The following is a 13968-nucleotide window of genomic DNA, read 5'->3' as shown; positions in this document are numbered from 1 at the left end:
AACCATTCATATCAGTTATCCCAAAAAGCATGCATTTTTATTTGCCCAAGAAAGATAATTCATTTGTGGGGAATGCAAGATAAAACATTATTATTTAAACTGACCATTTAAAATCCCCCACCCCAAATGGCTTATTCAGACAATTTGTCTCATTATGTAAATGACTAACTTGTTTCATTTTGTGATCAATTGCAGTAAAATTATTTATAGCAGCCTAGAGCAAACTCTAAGTCTCTGTGCCATTTGACATTCAGCATTACTTATTTGAAGACTTGTTGGGCTGTTGTAAAATTAACGAGTTTTGATTTTCTTCTGATCAATGTACAGTTAGCACTCAACAAATGGCTGATGGTAAATAAATGTAAGAACAGTTCTTTCTGATATGGAAAATAAGTGTATGATTGAATTAAATATCTTTCATTAAGTTCCGTGGAAAAGTGACATTGCAATCCTATTTGTTACATGGAAGTAACAAATACTATTTTATGAATGGCTATACAGTACTGTTTAGTTGATAAAGTATAGTAATCACTTGTATTAATTATGGAATGCTTCCTCTTTCTTGAATGCAAAATAAGCTGCCTTTTTTTAGAAATAAATGGTTCCATTTTAAAAGATGAATATAATTTTGCTAGCGTATATTATAGCCAGATCCATTTTATGACATTATTTTCAAAGATAGAAACTTAAAATTACTTTTAAAAACCCCAAATGTAAAAAGCAATTTAAATAAAATCCTAATAGAAATGAAAATTATATTTTTAAACAAAATAATTTTATTTGTATTCAATTCTATATTGTAGTAGCCCAGTAGAAAACAATTCTTTTGAATCTGATCAGGTGAGTTTATTGTTATTCAGTGTTGTTATTCTCCCAGCTCTTCAGCTGGACAAAATCTTAATTTTGGCTCAGTATAGAATATTTGCTTGAAAGGTTTCTCATCTAGAGTCTGATTTTTTTTACCGCCATTTATTAATAAGAAGACTTACAACTTTCTAAGTACAGAAATCATTATTTCAAATCAGTAAGTTTTGAACCTAGTTTTTTATTATTTGATCATATATATGAAAGTTACACAAATCTGTACTAGGCATGTATTACAAGGATGTGTTTGACATAAAACAAGCACTTTTATAAATAATAGATGGTACTACAAAAACAGCTTACTATTCTACTCTTGTCTGGAGACATGGGAAACGATATGCGTTTGGCTCTTCTGAAACATAAATTCAATCAATAGGATTGATTGATCAAATATCACTCCTGCTCTAATATTTGAATGCACTCCCAAGCACTTTTAATATTAGAAAAGATTTTTGAGAACTCTATCAGAAAAGGGAAATGTAATTTTTTAGAGGTTTTCAGTTAACAGGAAAGTTATATGCTAGAACTGGGGAACCTATCACAACCATAACCCCTGACCATTAATTATAGTGACAAGAGTAGATGGAATTAGAATCCAACAATATCTGAAGAACAGTTGCTACAGAAGATTCCACTCCACTTTTTGCAGTGTTACCATTTTTTTGTTATCTGACAGTATTGAGATGGTTTTGAAATTGCACCAGTCATGATAGGAATTCATTAATTTATAATGAAAACATTGGATTAAAGTCTGCATTTCTGTGTAATACAGAAAATGTGTGTGCCAATCTGGAGAAAAATCAAAGTAGTTTATTGCATATTTGTTGGTTTTGAAATGTTTTTGCAATTCAGGAAACTTCTTTCCCTGAAGATTCTCGTATTTCAGCTCTGGCTCTTGGTACCCCCATTAATATGTTCTCAAATTCACACAAACAACTCATGGGGCTGGTTTATTGAAATAACCAGATCACAGTGAAAACAATTGTTATGATGCCTGAATTGTATACTTTAGGGATAAGTGTTGTATTTTTATCAATGGGATTGTTTTCTGATTCCAAGTGATTTCCTCTTCATAGATTAGCTATTAATACTTGCTTTCTGAGTATAAATGTATGTTTTGTATAGACTACCAACAGCTGTCAATGCAGAATGTATTTCTTTTTTGTATCTAACTAAATGAGAGAGGCCATGTTGCTTCTAGTTAAAACAGATTTTGCAACAAATACTTGAATAGTTGGGGATCAGGAATATTCCCATCTTTTTTGTTTGTTTGTTTGTTTGTTTCCCTTAATTAGGTTTTCTGTTTTCTTGTGGTTGCGGGAGTCAAGTTCAACTTGAAGGAGAATTTACCTTTAAGCCATGTTATATATTCACCATGTTTTCCTGAGCAATCCAGAGTTAGTCTTGCAAAAGAGTAAAATAATCATGGTTTGTTTAGCCAGTTCCTGTTTTGTTTTTCCTTCTTTTTAAGTTACCTCGCTTTGCACCCCTGTGGATTAGGCTGATAAATAAATGAATTCACAAAAGTGCACTAGTTCACGTCTATTACACCACCGTTGCAGTCAGTAAGCTAATATCAAACTTGTTTTCAGTCTGTCCAAAACAATTCATATTGTATTCATTTGCTGAGTTCACATAGCATATTAAGCAAACAAAACGACAATATTGCTAAGTATAATATGTGAAAGCAACATTTTATGGAGGAGTAGATCTCTCTCTTTTCCTGAGACACTTCTCATGCTTTTGATTGTGAGTTAATCACAGCCAGATGTTATTGTTATGATATCACAACTTCACCCTAGGGTTTTAATGAGAATATGCAATATATAAGTTTAAGTTGTTTCATTATGGAGATTGGAATGTATTTCTCAGTGTCTTTAGAATCTAGAATGGAAGCAGATGATTTCTTAAGTTCTCACTCAAATGTCTTCTGACTAATTCTTATTGAATAGTAGCTACAGAAAAAATATTTATCAGATATTCCGTTCAAAACATTTAAATCTGTTTGATGGTTATTACTTTTATATTATACTCTAATATAGTAATATTATATTTATACTTTAATATTATATATGAATGTATTACATGAATAGTGCCAAGTTCATGGTTGAATAATATAACTGATTAGACTTAAGGGTGTGGCATATTTTTGTATGAGACAAATTGTTATTATAGGTACAAATTGGGGTGGCTGCCTAGATTTTGTAGTCATATTTGCTTTCATTATTAGCCATGCATGATAAATTGCCTGCTAATAGAAATAACTTGCTACAGTATAACTCTACTGAATAGAATGCATCAAATCATCTGTTGTATTCAAAATGAATTAATTGATCTGCTAATGAATTTCCCTTTTTACATTAATGGAGGAACTAGCATGAATCTTGATGTGTCATCTGTTTACATTTTCTGGTACCATAAAATGCTATATTTATATAGCAAGCATTCTTCTTTGGAATATGACTTGTATTAAATACTGTAGAATGGGATTTTACATTGCTTATTTTTTTCTTTTGTGATATATGTGGAGAAAGAAACTTGTTGGTTTTAAAAAAGCAGTAGTATCTTCTTCATTTCTGTATATAGCAAATCCAGTTTGCAGATGATATGCAGGAGTTCAGCAAATTTCCCACCAAGACTGGTCGTAGGTCCCTATCTCGCTCCATTTCACAGTCTTCCACAGACAGCTACAGTTCTGGTAAGTGTCTCTCTTTTAATCATATTTATTTTCCTTTTGATTTATGTTCTGCTAATCCAGGACTAGGTAGCTCAAGAACCACATTTGGTTCCTTAACTCCTTTCTTGCAGTCTTTGAATACACACACACACACAGAGTCATATTGCTAAAATTCAGCAGTGTGATTTTTGTGAGTTATTTAACCAAGAGAAAAGCAACTTGTATTAGGATGTACTTTACTTTATAAGACAAATTCCAGAATAGAAAAAAAAAAGGCCAAAAAATTAAGCCATACCCATCCTACACATGTCAACATATTCTTGCCAGATCCCCCGCAGCTCTCAGAGGTTGGTTTAAAAAACAAAAGTTCCTACCCTGGCCTCAAACAGCTTGCCCACTCTGCACTTATTCATATAGCTGTAAGTGTTAATTGGTTCATTATATCACTAACAATGGGACTCGTAGGTAGTTGCTACCCACAATGCAGAGAAGAATCTTGACTTGGTTACCTCCTTAGTTCCTCAGTTGAAACTGACATGGACAGACTTAATCATAGTTTCAACTGGGAAACTGTCAGCATCTTAGACCAAGCTAAATCCAAAAATGTGAGGGAATTCCTGGAAGCTTGGTATTCAGACAAGGCACCCATCAGCAGGCACATAGAGTTAAACAACATCTACACACTATTCAAAAGAGACAATAAAAAGGAAAACAAAAGACCAGAATATCTTCTCACCAGCAATCATCACCTAGATAAGCAGAGATTAACACCAAGATTATCACCAGACATACAATCAAGCAGTAAACAATACCCTAATCAAGGAAGGGGGGGGGGAATAAAACAAAACCCACAGTCCCACAGGCAGGACAAGCCACTGTACAGTATATAAACAGAGAGCAAACCCCATTCCATTCTAGCACTGAAGATGTTACCTAGCCGGGTAATGAAACGTTTGCAAGAAAACAGCCAAGCTCAGAGAACACCAGGGACTCCCCATATTGCTCATCATTCCTTTTTTCTGTCTCTTTACAACCATATAGGATGAAGATTTAGAATAAAAAGCTATCTTTGTAATTACCAGAAAATTGAGTTGTAAAAAATAGCAATTTCTTTTTGTCATATCCATTTAGGGCTTTCAAAAACTTTACAAAATATTGCACTGCAAAATCATTAACAATACTGTACTTATGAATAGAGATAAATGTCATAGCTAAACCTTTTGTTTTAGTTCATTTTTTCTCAAGACATTGGCTTATTAAGCTTACTGTGAGACCTATAGAAAATTCCAGTTCTTATCCTCTTAAACGTTCTTGAACAGCTTGCTGAAAAATAAACTCCTTGTGTTTTTCTGACTTTAGTTGTTGTGATTATTATTATTATTAGATTTTTGTCCCACCTTTTCATTATTAGATAAGTCACTTTTTCCTCTTTGAGTAATATGTGGCTTATAGGAACTCTGCTGTCTATATTGCTTTTTAGACCAGATACATGATCTTATGCAAGATTGAATTTTCATCGCTGTACTATTTATTAAAAAAAAGTTTTCCCATGTATTTTGCTTTACCTTAACTATGACTTGTACAAAACTCTTAAAGAATTTGTTTTGTTTGAAAAGGCGACCAGCTTTTGTTTTATTTTTTTACTAAGTAAGATGGAAGGTGTCTGTCAGTAATCAAGAATGTAGTTGCAGTAGTTGAAACCTACATGGTACCAGCTTGTACTTCTGGATAGAAGCCAGGAACTGAACAAATGAAATGGAAAGCTAGATTAACTGGATACTTTCCCACTTTAAGATTAATCATCAAAATGGTTAAAAGAACATAGAGGGCAAGATGATGACAGTACTGAGACATAATCATTGACTTAGTTTCTTTCATCTGTATTTTGTTCTCATTGGACATTTTGGTGTTGTTTTATAGCGGCATCCTACACTGATAGCTCTGATGATGAAGTTTCCCCAAGAGAAAAGCAGCAAACTAATTCCAAAGGCAATAGTAATTTCTGTGTTAAGAACATCAAGCAAGCAGAGTTTGGACGCCGAGAGATAGAGATTGCTGAGCAAGGTAAAGCTCAAATTGCTGAAGGTCCTCTTCTGGGTGCCATAAACTATATTCCATTAGTCAGCAAACACCTTGGTAGAAGTAAGCAATTTGCAATGTCCACAAGTGATGTAAATTTATAAACAAAACCAAAAGTTTTGGATCCTTCTAACTAGGTGGTATTGCACAATCCTTATAAGCACCAAGAGGTGATCAGTGTGATTTTTAAAAAAAAATCAGTTGTGTGTTAGGAACAAATTAATTGGATCTTATTCATGCAGTTTCATTTTGAGCGATTAAGCACACCTTGACAGAGCGGGTATTCTTCAGATACGCACTAGAGCTGTTCAGTGATCTGGATTCAAAGATGAAAAGATGATTTGGACTATCTTGTACTTGTTGACAACTTTTTAAAGAAAGTGCTTCTTTTTCTGAGTTCATACAGCTGCTGCCATGTGATTCCAGGAAAAGACAAGTTTGACTTAAGGAAACACTACTAAATACAACATGTGCTTCCATGAATGCTCCAAATCACTTTTTTCCTTTCAGTTTACTATACAGCTTTATTATATGCTACTTTTTGGATTCAGAGTAGTTGATATTAAGTAAATACGTTTTATTATTGGAACCATGGGCCATAATGAATAACATAGCATAAAACACAGTAAAACAAAATAACAATAAAATTAAGTAATAAAAAGAGCATTAGATACTAAGTGGTCAAAACAAGATAAAGCCAGGGCTATGATTAAGGGCTTAAAAGTTTCTTTCTGAGGTTAAATGGCAACAAACAAAAGTAGGAATCTTACTACTAACAGTTGGAAACACACCTACAAGAACATAATTCAACTGTTTGGAGGTCTGAGCCCTTGAATTCACCTCTCATCAGTAATTTGGCCCTAATCTCATTGTAAATAAGGCAGTGGAGGAGGTAATAAATAATGTCCTCCACTTGACTGGCACCACAGGGAGACACACGCTTGTTCAACAAGGCACTACAGAATCTCCCTTGAAGAAATGCTGAAGACACAGTCTGCAAATGAACAGATGTAAAGTCCTTTCTCAGTGGAGCAAATAGTTGATACTACTTTTCTTTCTCTTTCTAGAGCAATTGTTCTCTAGGAGTTCTTCACATCCCTGTAGTTCTTTCTGGGAAGTCAAGATAATTATTGTTTGCTCAGTAATTGGCATGGGTTTTTGTTAATGGTACCTCTTTTGTTTTTTGTAGATATGTCTGCACTGATTTCACTAAGAAAACGAGCTCAAGGGGAGAAACCTTTGGCTGGAGCTAAAATAGTGGGATGTACACATATCACAGCACAGACTGCAGTGAGTGCCCCTGTTTTGCCATTTGTATCTCTCTTTTTAGCTTTTTTTTTATCCTGCCTTTATTATTTTTATAAATAACTCAAGGCACCAAACACACCTAATACTCCTTCCCCCTCCCATTTTCCCCACAACAACCCTGTGAGGTGCGTTGGCTGAGAGAAAGAGTGACTGGCACAAAGTCACCCAGCCGGCTTTCATGCCTAAGATGGGACTAGAACTCACAGTCTCCAGATTAGCCTTAGCTAACTTAACATTTTAAGATCTTAGCCTCCTTTCATTTTTACTATTTTCTGTGTGGGCCCTATCTGTCACCTCCAGCATAGGAGGTAAAAGACAAGGGATCTCAGTTCTATAAAGGACATAATTTAATTACTAAGTCATCTTGATATATATTTGTAAGTACTCTGCAAAGACAATTGTCCTTATGGCACCTCTTGGATCTCAAGTAGCTGATGATTCACTGTGGGTTTTAACTGATAGCCACAGTTGTTTGAATTGGAACTGCAGTCTTGAGTAGCTCAAGGGAATGGAAATAAATGGTTTGGGTCTTAGATAATCATGTTTCTTATGTTCTAAAGGAACTAGGATTTGTGCTGTTAATTAACAAATATAGTCCAATTAAGCCTCTAGAATTAGGTGGTGTGTAAAGAAATTAAACCTCTGGAATCAGGTGGTCTGTAAACTGAATTAAACCTCTGGAATCAAATGGTTTGTGAACTTTTTCATTCTTGAGTTTTTGTTACCGCAATTCAGTTAGTAATTACTGGAGCTTTTTAAGTTGATGCTGCTTTCTTTATCTCTTAGGTCTTGATTGAGACACTTTGTGCATTGGGAGCTCAATGCCGTTGGTCTGCTTGTAATATTTATTCTACTCAGAATGAAGTGGCTGCTGCCTTGGCGGAGGCTGGTGAGTATGAACTAGTTGTACAAATAATTGCTGCTAGCCTTAGAAATTATTTATGTATTTGTTTTTGCAGTATTTACTCATTATGACCTCGGTACTTAAGAATACATGGCATACCAAGATACTTGGTTGTGCAAGAAGCTGTTTAATTTTTTCAAGTACTAAAACTCTGTTATCTGTTTTCTGAAGCTTATCACTAATAAGCTTCATATCTTCAGGGGAAAAAAAGTGGATTTCATTCAGATGAAGAAAAGTAATTACTCTTGAAAGAGGACTCTGATTACTTAATGAGTGCCAAATTTAATCATTGGAATGTCATTTGTAAAAAACTGAGCATAGGTATCTTATCTGTGCCGATGTGGAAGCTATGTAGAAAAAAATCTTTAATTCCGTGATTAAAATCACCAGCTAATGGATCAATGCTAAGTGATGAGTAGGACACTAGATCAGATTTAGATCCTGAGATATGGCTACAGTAGTTAATATTTTCTGTTGCAATACTTGCTTTCTATTAGGAAGATCTTGTTGTATGACATTAGTTAAATATGTCATTGCAGGGAAAAAAATTAACAAATATGATACTTACAAAAGTGATGACAAATTTAGGCTTTTCAGATAATAATTCTCTTTGAAAAAGAATACAAAAATGTTTTCTCTACTTCATTAGATATATTGAAAGAAATACAACTGTGTTCCTTATTTGGTTCTTAAAACTGTCGAAAAAATAGAGTCAGAATACTTTTGCTAATATCCTTTTCCTAATATTTTTATAAATTCTCTACATGCCCAAGCTGTTGGGAAATCTGCCAGACCTTTTCAGAGAAACATTCCACAGTTAGGGAGACTCCCTTGAATCTGTTGGAAGAGAATGGGTAACAGTGAAGAGCGCTTGTTAGCTTTTAAGTTATTTACTCTGTTCTGCATGCATCTTTTTCCTGTGAACATTCACGTCACAATGAATATTTTGGTCTTAGGGTGCCACAAAATGTTGTTTTATACCATTCCTACTCCTGCATATTCTGCCAAGAATTTGCTCTGATGGATTTTTTAAAAAACAAGTTACACATTGTCTAACCATTATTACTTGTATAATTCCAAGAAATCTTAAAGCAGTCTGTAAATGTTTCCGATGGATTGCTTTGATATAGCAGCTTTTTTCCCAAAGAAGATTCACATGCTGTGCTCAGTTCTAGTTTTAATCATGGTGGTCACCATAATGATTGTGATCTGATTCACACAAACAAATTACAAGGGCTGGTTTAACAAGCCACAAGCAAACAAACCACACAATGGCTTAGCATGATGTGTGAACTCAGCCACTATAATGCTGAATTAGAATACAGTTTAACTGAATTTTTTACTTTCTTATACTGTAGTAGCTAGACACTACCTCTAACAATAGATTACTTTTTTTATATGTGTTCTGGAGATTAAAGCCTGGTTCATGTATAGAACTAAGCCATAATATAGCTTGTCTCTAGCTTACTGTTCAGAAAATGATAGTTAATGAATTTTGGCTTAGCGTTATGTATAAATCCCACCAATGTCTTTTCTAATAATTCATTCATTTACATTTGCTAAAAGCAAGAAAACAATGTGGTCAATTAAAGTTAGCAAATCTATTGCCTTAACAATGTAGCTCTTTCCAAACATGAAAAGTATTCGTTTTCAACATTCATATGGCTAAAGCATGTGGAAATAAGGGCATGTTACATTTGCTATGTGTCAGTGGTATGCTCAGCTAGGGCAAAATGCAAGAGACCCTACTTTAAAAGTCAGTTGGGGGCTTTGTTGTTGTTGTTAGGTGTTGCTGTGTTTGCCTGGAAAGGAGAATCTGAAGATGACTTTTGGTGGTGCATTGATCGCTGTGTAAATGTGGATACCTGGCAGCCCAATATGGTAATAGATCATTCCCCTAAAGTTCCCCTGTTCTCATTTTTGTTGCCTTCTCCCAGAGGATCCAAAGAGCTACTTCAGGAATGCCCAAGACTTTGGCATGCCGAGTGGAAGCACTGCTTTTTTCTTTAACCCACAGACAACCATGCCATACCATGATCTCAGATGGTGATTACTGAACGTGCAGAATATTTAAACTTAGTCATTCCTGTTCATACAGAACAATTCCCAGGTTCTCTGAATTTAGGCTACAGGAGCACAATGGTGAATTTCTGGAGAATATTTTACAAAAAGCATCATTTCAATAGAGAACCAGTTCAGGGTCATGGAAGAGTGTTGCTTAGGGGCCCAAGTTAGTCTCCACTCTCCATGAAACTCGTTTGATGGCTTTGACTAAGATACCCTCTTTCAACTCAACCTGTCTCGGGTTATTATTGTTCTGTGGGGAAAAAGGAAAAATATAAATATTAGAAATACCTCCCAGTCAAGGCAGATCACTTTGCATTTCATATCCATTCTTAATTTTGTACTTACAAGGAACCTAACGGAGGCTGCTTCATTTTGTAATCCTGTGTCACTGTGTAACTGAATAACAAACCTGAGTCACTTGAAACAAATTGTTTTTTAATGTGAACAGAACTGTTTCGTGTGCTCTATTAAAGATTGCTCACTTAGGGAATACACCTGGCCTTTTTTGCCTTAGAATAGTTAAGAGAGGAGAAAAATTGGGTGTTTTACAATTGCCTTTCACATTATCTTTGTAGCTAGTGTCAGATTATATTTTTTAAAAATCTGTAATTTTTAAGACAGCCAAAGCCTCCTGCACTTTCTTGTATCTTCACTGTCTCCTTTTGCTAATGAACTTTGTGGTCACTAATATAGCAAAATACTTCCATATTGAATACTGTATTGGTCTGGGTTACTAAGAACAGAGATTGATGATTACCTCCCCTGTTCTGGCTGTGCATTTTATACAAGTCTTCTACCTGAATTTGCACAATAATTAGTACTGCTGATTTGCACTTTATATCAGATTTCATAACAGTGGAAGTTTTTCAATATTTGTATTAGAAATCCAACCCAAGTAAGTAGCTAGGATAACAGTCCTGATCTCCTAATCAGTATTTGATTTAATTTTTTTTTTAAAAAATCATATAAGATGAAACTCTAGTGTGTATCCTAAGGTGAAGTTAGTCAAATGAATAGCAGAAGATCTGAACCAATTATATTTCCCATATTTGTAGATCTTGGATGATGGGGGAGATCTGACTCATTGGGTTTATAAGAAATATCCCAATGTATTTAAGAAGATCAGAGGCATTGTGGAAGAGAGTGTGACGGGTGTGCACAGGTAACAAAGAAGAGCCTCTTCTTTGTCTCTGTTCTTTAAATATAAAGTTTTAGCTGTTTTAGGGCCTATTTATTTCTATTTTGTAAGCACATACTTAAAAATCTTTTAAAAGTTCACTATCATGAAGCCCCTGTAGAATAATAGCTTATGATAGGAGTGGGAGAGGAGTGGAATAAAGCTATAGAATAAGTGTAGAATAGTGCTGAGTCAACATGCATTTTTTCTTCTTATTTAATTTTCCTGTTAATGCATGGAACTTCACATTATTTTAAGATAAAAATGGAGGAGTTCTTCCTTTTAATTACTTATACCACATTTTGTGTTTCTAAAGAAGAAAAGTAATGATCATATTCCATTTAATATTCTCTTAATTTAAAATTGGTTGGGGATACCATGTTCACATTTAATTCTGTTTTACACTGTTCTCTTGCTCCTATAGTTTTAGTATTAAATGTCTGTGGGAAATTCAGCCTGTACTAAGTTTCCAATAGTAACTCAGGGACAAAATGACAAACATAGGACATTGTTTTATACCAGATCTGACAATAGTGCCATTTAGTTCAGTATCATCTACACTGGACTTCAGCCAAGAACCTTTCACAGCAGTATCTACAAATCCCAAAGCCTAAATAATTGTGTTACCACTGAACTGTTACTCACAATTGAATAAATGGGCAAAGAGCATGATTCCTTGGGTGATGGCTGTTTTTGCTTCCCTCTATGTAGTATAGCTATCTTTCATAAACTTGATGTAGTTGGCATTAAAAAAGATGTTCCTTATATATATGCTATTACACATATCACTAGCTGTATACTTATATGTTCATTAAGACTCTAGTTACATTGGGCTAAATAAATCTTAAAGGTTCATAATTCTTCTCTATTCTGATCTTTTAAAAATTAGAACTCTGTGCATACTCAAAAAAGAATTTCTTAAGAGTCCCATATCTACTGCTGCTAAAAGAAAAGATGTCAAACTTTGCTTCTAACCAAAAACTGTAATAATGTCTCTTTCTGATCATTGCGTTTCTGATCTAATATTTAATTAGGGAGCCCATATCTGGGCTGCAGAAATTCAAAGACCACTAGATGGCAGCAAAATAATGTACAAAATATAACTGCTTGCTGCCAACTAGTGATCATCCAATTTTTTGCAGCTGAGATATGGTAGTCCTACTTTAATTCTGAAATATTCCATTCCTCCCCCCCTTTCTTTTTTCAGATTATACCAGTTATCAAAGGCTGGGAAGCTGTGTGTTCCTGCCATGAATGTAAATGATTCTGTCACCAAACAGAAATTTGATAACTTGTACTGTTGCAGAGAGTCCATCTTGGACGGGTGAGTTTGGGCTGGGGAAAAAAATTGAACATCTAGCTTTCGTGCCATATCTTTATGCTGGGTTTTATGCCGAAAGGTTAAATCAGTACACTGCTGTGGTATACAGTGACTTCAAATTACGGCATTATTGAAGAATCTAAGAGCATAGTGTTGAATGGCCACCTTTTCAAAGCGGGTTGCTTTCTTTTCTACAGCCTAAAGAGGACAACAGATGTCATGTTTGGAGGGAAGCAAGTAGTAGTATGTGGCTATGGTGAGGTGAGTTTTAGAAGTGATTCACAATCCTAGTCCTTTTATGAGCTCTCACGAGTGCAAGTAAATAGCTAGCTTTGTGTAACCTTCATTATTGGTTGTATTCATTATCTGCTTTTTACTAGTAATTCTTTCTTGTGCGCTGAATAAAAGCACCATTAGCAAGCAATTGTGTTGTAACAGAAAATGGTATATCTAATTGTAAGCCACTCATAGTAATTGCAAGCTGCTGTTACCAGCAAGTATTTTTTACATCGTTACAACTAATAATTTATATGTAATACATCAGATATTATATTCAAGATAATTTTAACATGCGAATGGATTGTACTATTTCAACATGGATTTTAGGTAGCATATGAATGGCAGCACAGAATTCTGCACATTTTAAGATTTTACAACAGCAGCTCATATATAAACTGTGGCAGTAGTGCAGGTGCTTGTTTATGCAAAAGAAGTATAGTAACAGCAAGAGGAATCTGGTGATGTGGAATTCTTCCTGCAGTCCCAGTCTTCGCTGTTCAAAATCAGTATTGATATGGTTCCTCTCCTCTCCTCTCCTCTCCTCTCCTCTCCTCTCCTCTCCTCTCCTCTCCTCTCCTCTCCTCTCCTCTCCTCTCCTCTAGTATATTTTTTCCATGTATTCTTGTGCAGCAAAAATTGGTGTGTGTGAGTGTGTGTATTTTTCCCCGGGGTGTGAGTCTTCATTACATGGTTTAATTGATAGTTGTCATCAGCTACAACTTAGTAATAAGATGAACAAAGGAACCATTTTCCTTAGTGATAATTTCTTGGCCACGTTTTATTTAAAAAACTCCTCTTCTTTCCTGTTTCCCCTCTCTGTTGTGATTAGATTTCCCAATTCAGAGTGTAAGTCACCTTAAAATATTTTAATTATTCTTTTTTCTAAGTTGTTGGGGAGGAAGCTTTTTTTACTGAGAAACAGCATGGTGATACCCAGGCTATTTAAGGTTTGTAAGATAAGAACATAGAGGGGCTGAGCTCTCAGATTCTTCTTCATTTTGTTTCTCTTCCTCAGGCACGTACACATTATCAGTTACATTTTCTAATTGCATCAACCATATATGTTTATGAGATGGGAGTCAGTAAATAGTAATAGTGCAGCTATGAATAAAGGCATGGATAGAAGTAATGTCTTCATGCCATAGTAACAGGAAGAAGGCTACTAAGAGTGAGGCCACAAGTTACTCTTGAGAGTTTTGTGGCCATTCCATCAATGTTCATCAGTTAAATCACTGATTATATACATTTCAATTTTAGTGTAGAAACTTCAAACCATGTTTCATTGTTTTCTA

The 13968-nt window shown here is 34.8% G+C and overlaps 1 protein-coding gene across 2 annotated transcripts in view; it reads left to right on the top strand.

Moving 5' to 3' along the window:
* The window catches only part of AHCYL1 (adenosylhomocysteinase like 1), a 53454-nt gene that overhangs the window by 28256 nt on the left and 11230 nt on the right, over positions 1-13968 (top strand). For both annotated transcript variants that reach the window (XM_025167742.2, XM_088154602.1), the window contains exons 2-9: positions 3451-3562; positions 5462-5605; positions 6810-6910; positions 7715-7817; positions 9619-9713; positions 10955-11061; positions 12284-12400; positions 12595-12658. In XM_025167742.2, the coding sequence (XP_025023510.1) occupies positions 3451-3562; positions 5462-5605; positions 6810-6910; positions 7715-7817; positions 9619-9713; positions 10955-11061; positions 12284-12400; positions 12595-12658 (843 nt within the window). The remainder of the gene's footprint in view (positions 1-3450; positions 3563-5461; positions 5606-6809; positions 6911-7714; positions 7818-9618; positions 9714-10954; positions 11062-12283; positions 12401-12594; positions 12659-13968) is intronic.

Source organism: Python bivittatus, unplaced genomic scaffold (assembly GCF_059951505.1).
Source record: "Python bivittatus isolate LINGU-HERP-01145 unplaced genomic scaffold, Pbiv_v1 ctg000700_np1212, whole genome shotgun sequence".
Classification (NCBI taxonomy): Eukaryota; Metazoa; Chordata; class Lepidosauria; order Squamata; family Pythonidae; genus Python; species Python bivittatus.
The sequence above is the reverse complement of the archived record's forward strand: the minus strand, read 5'-3'. Positions and strand labels throughout refer to the sequence as shown.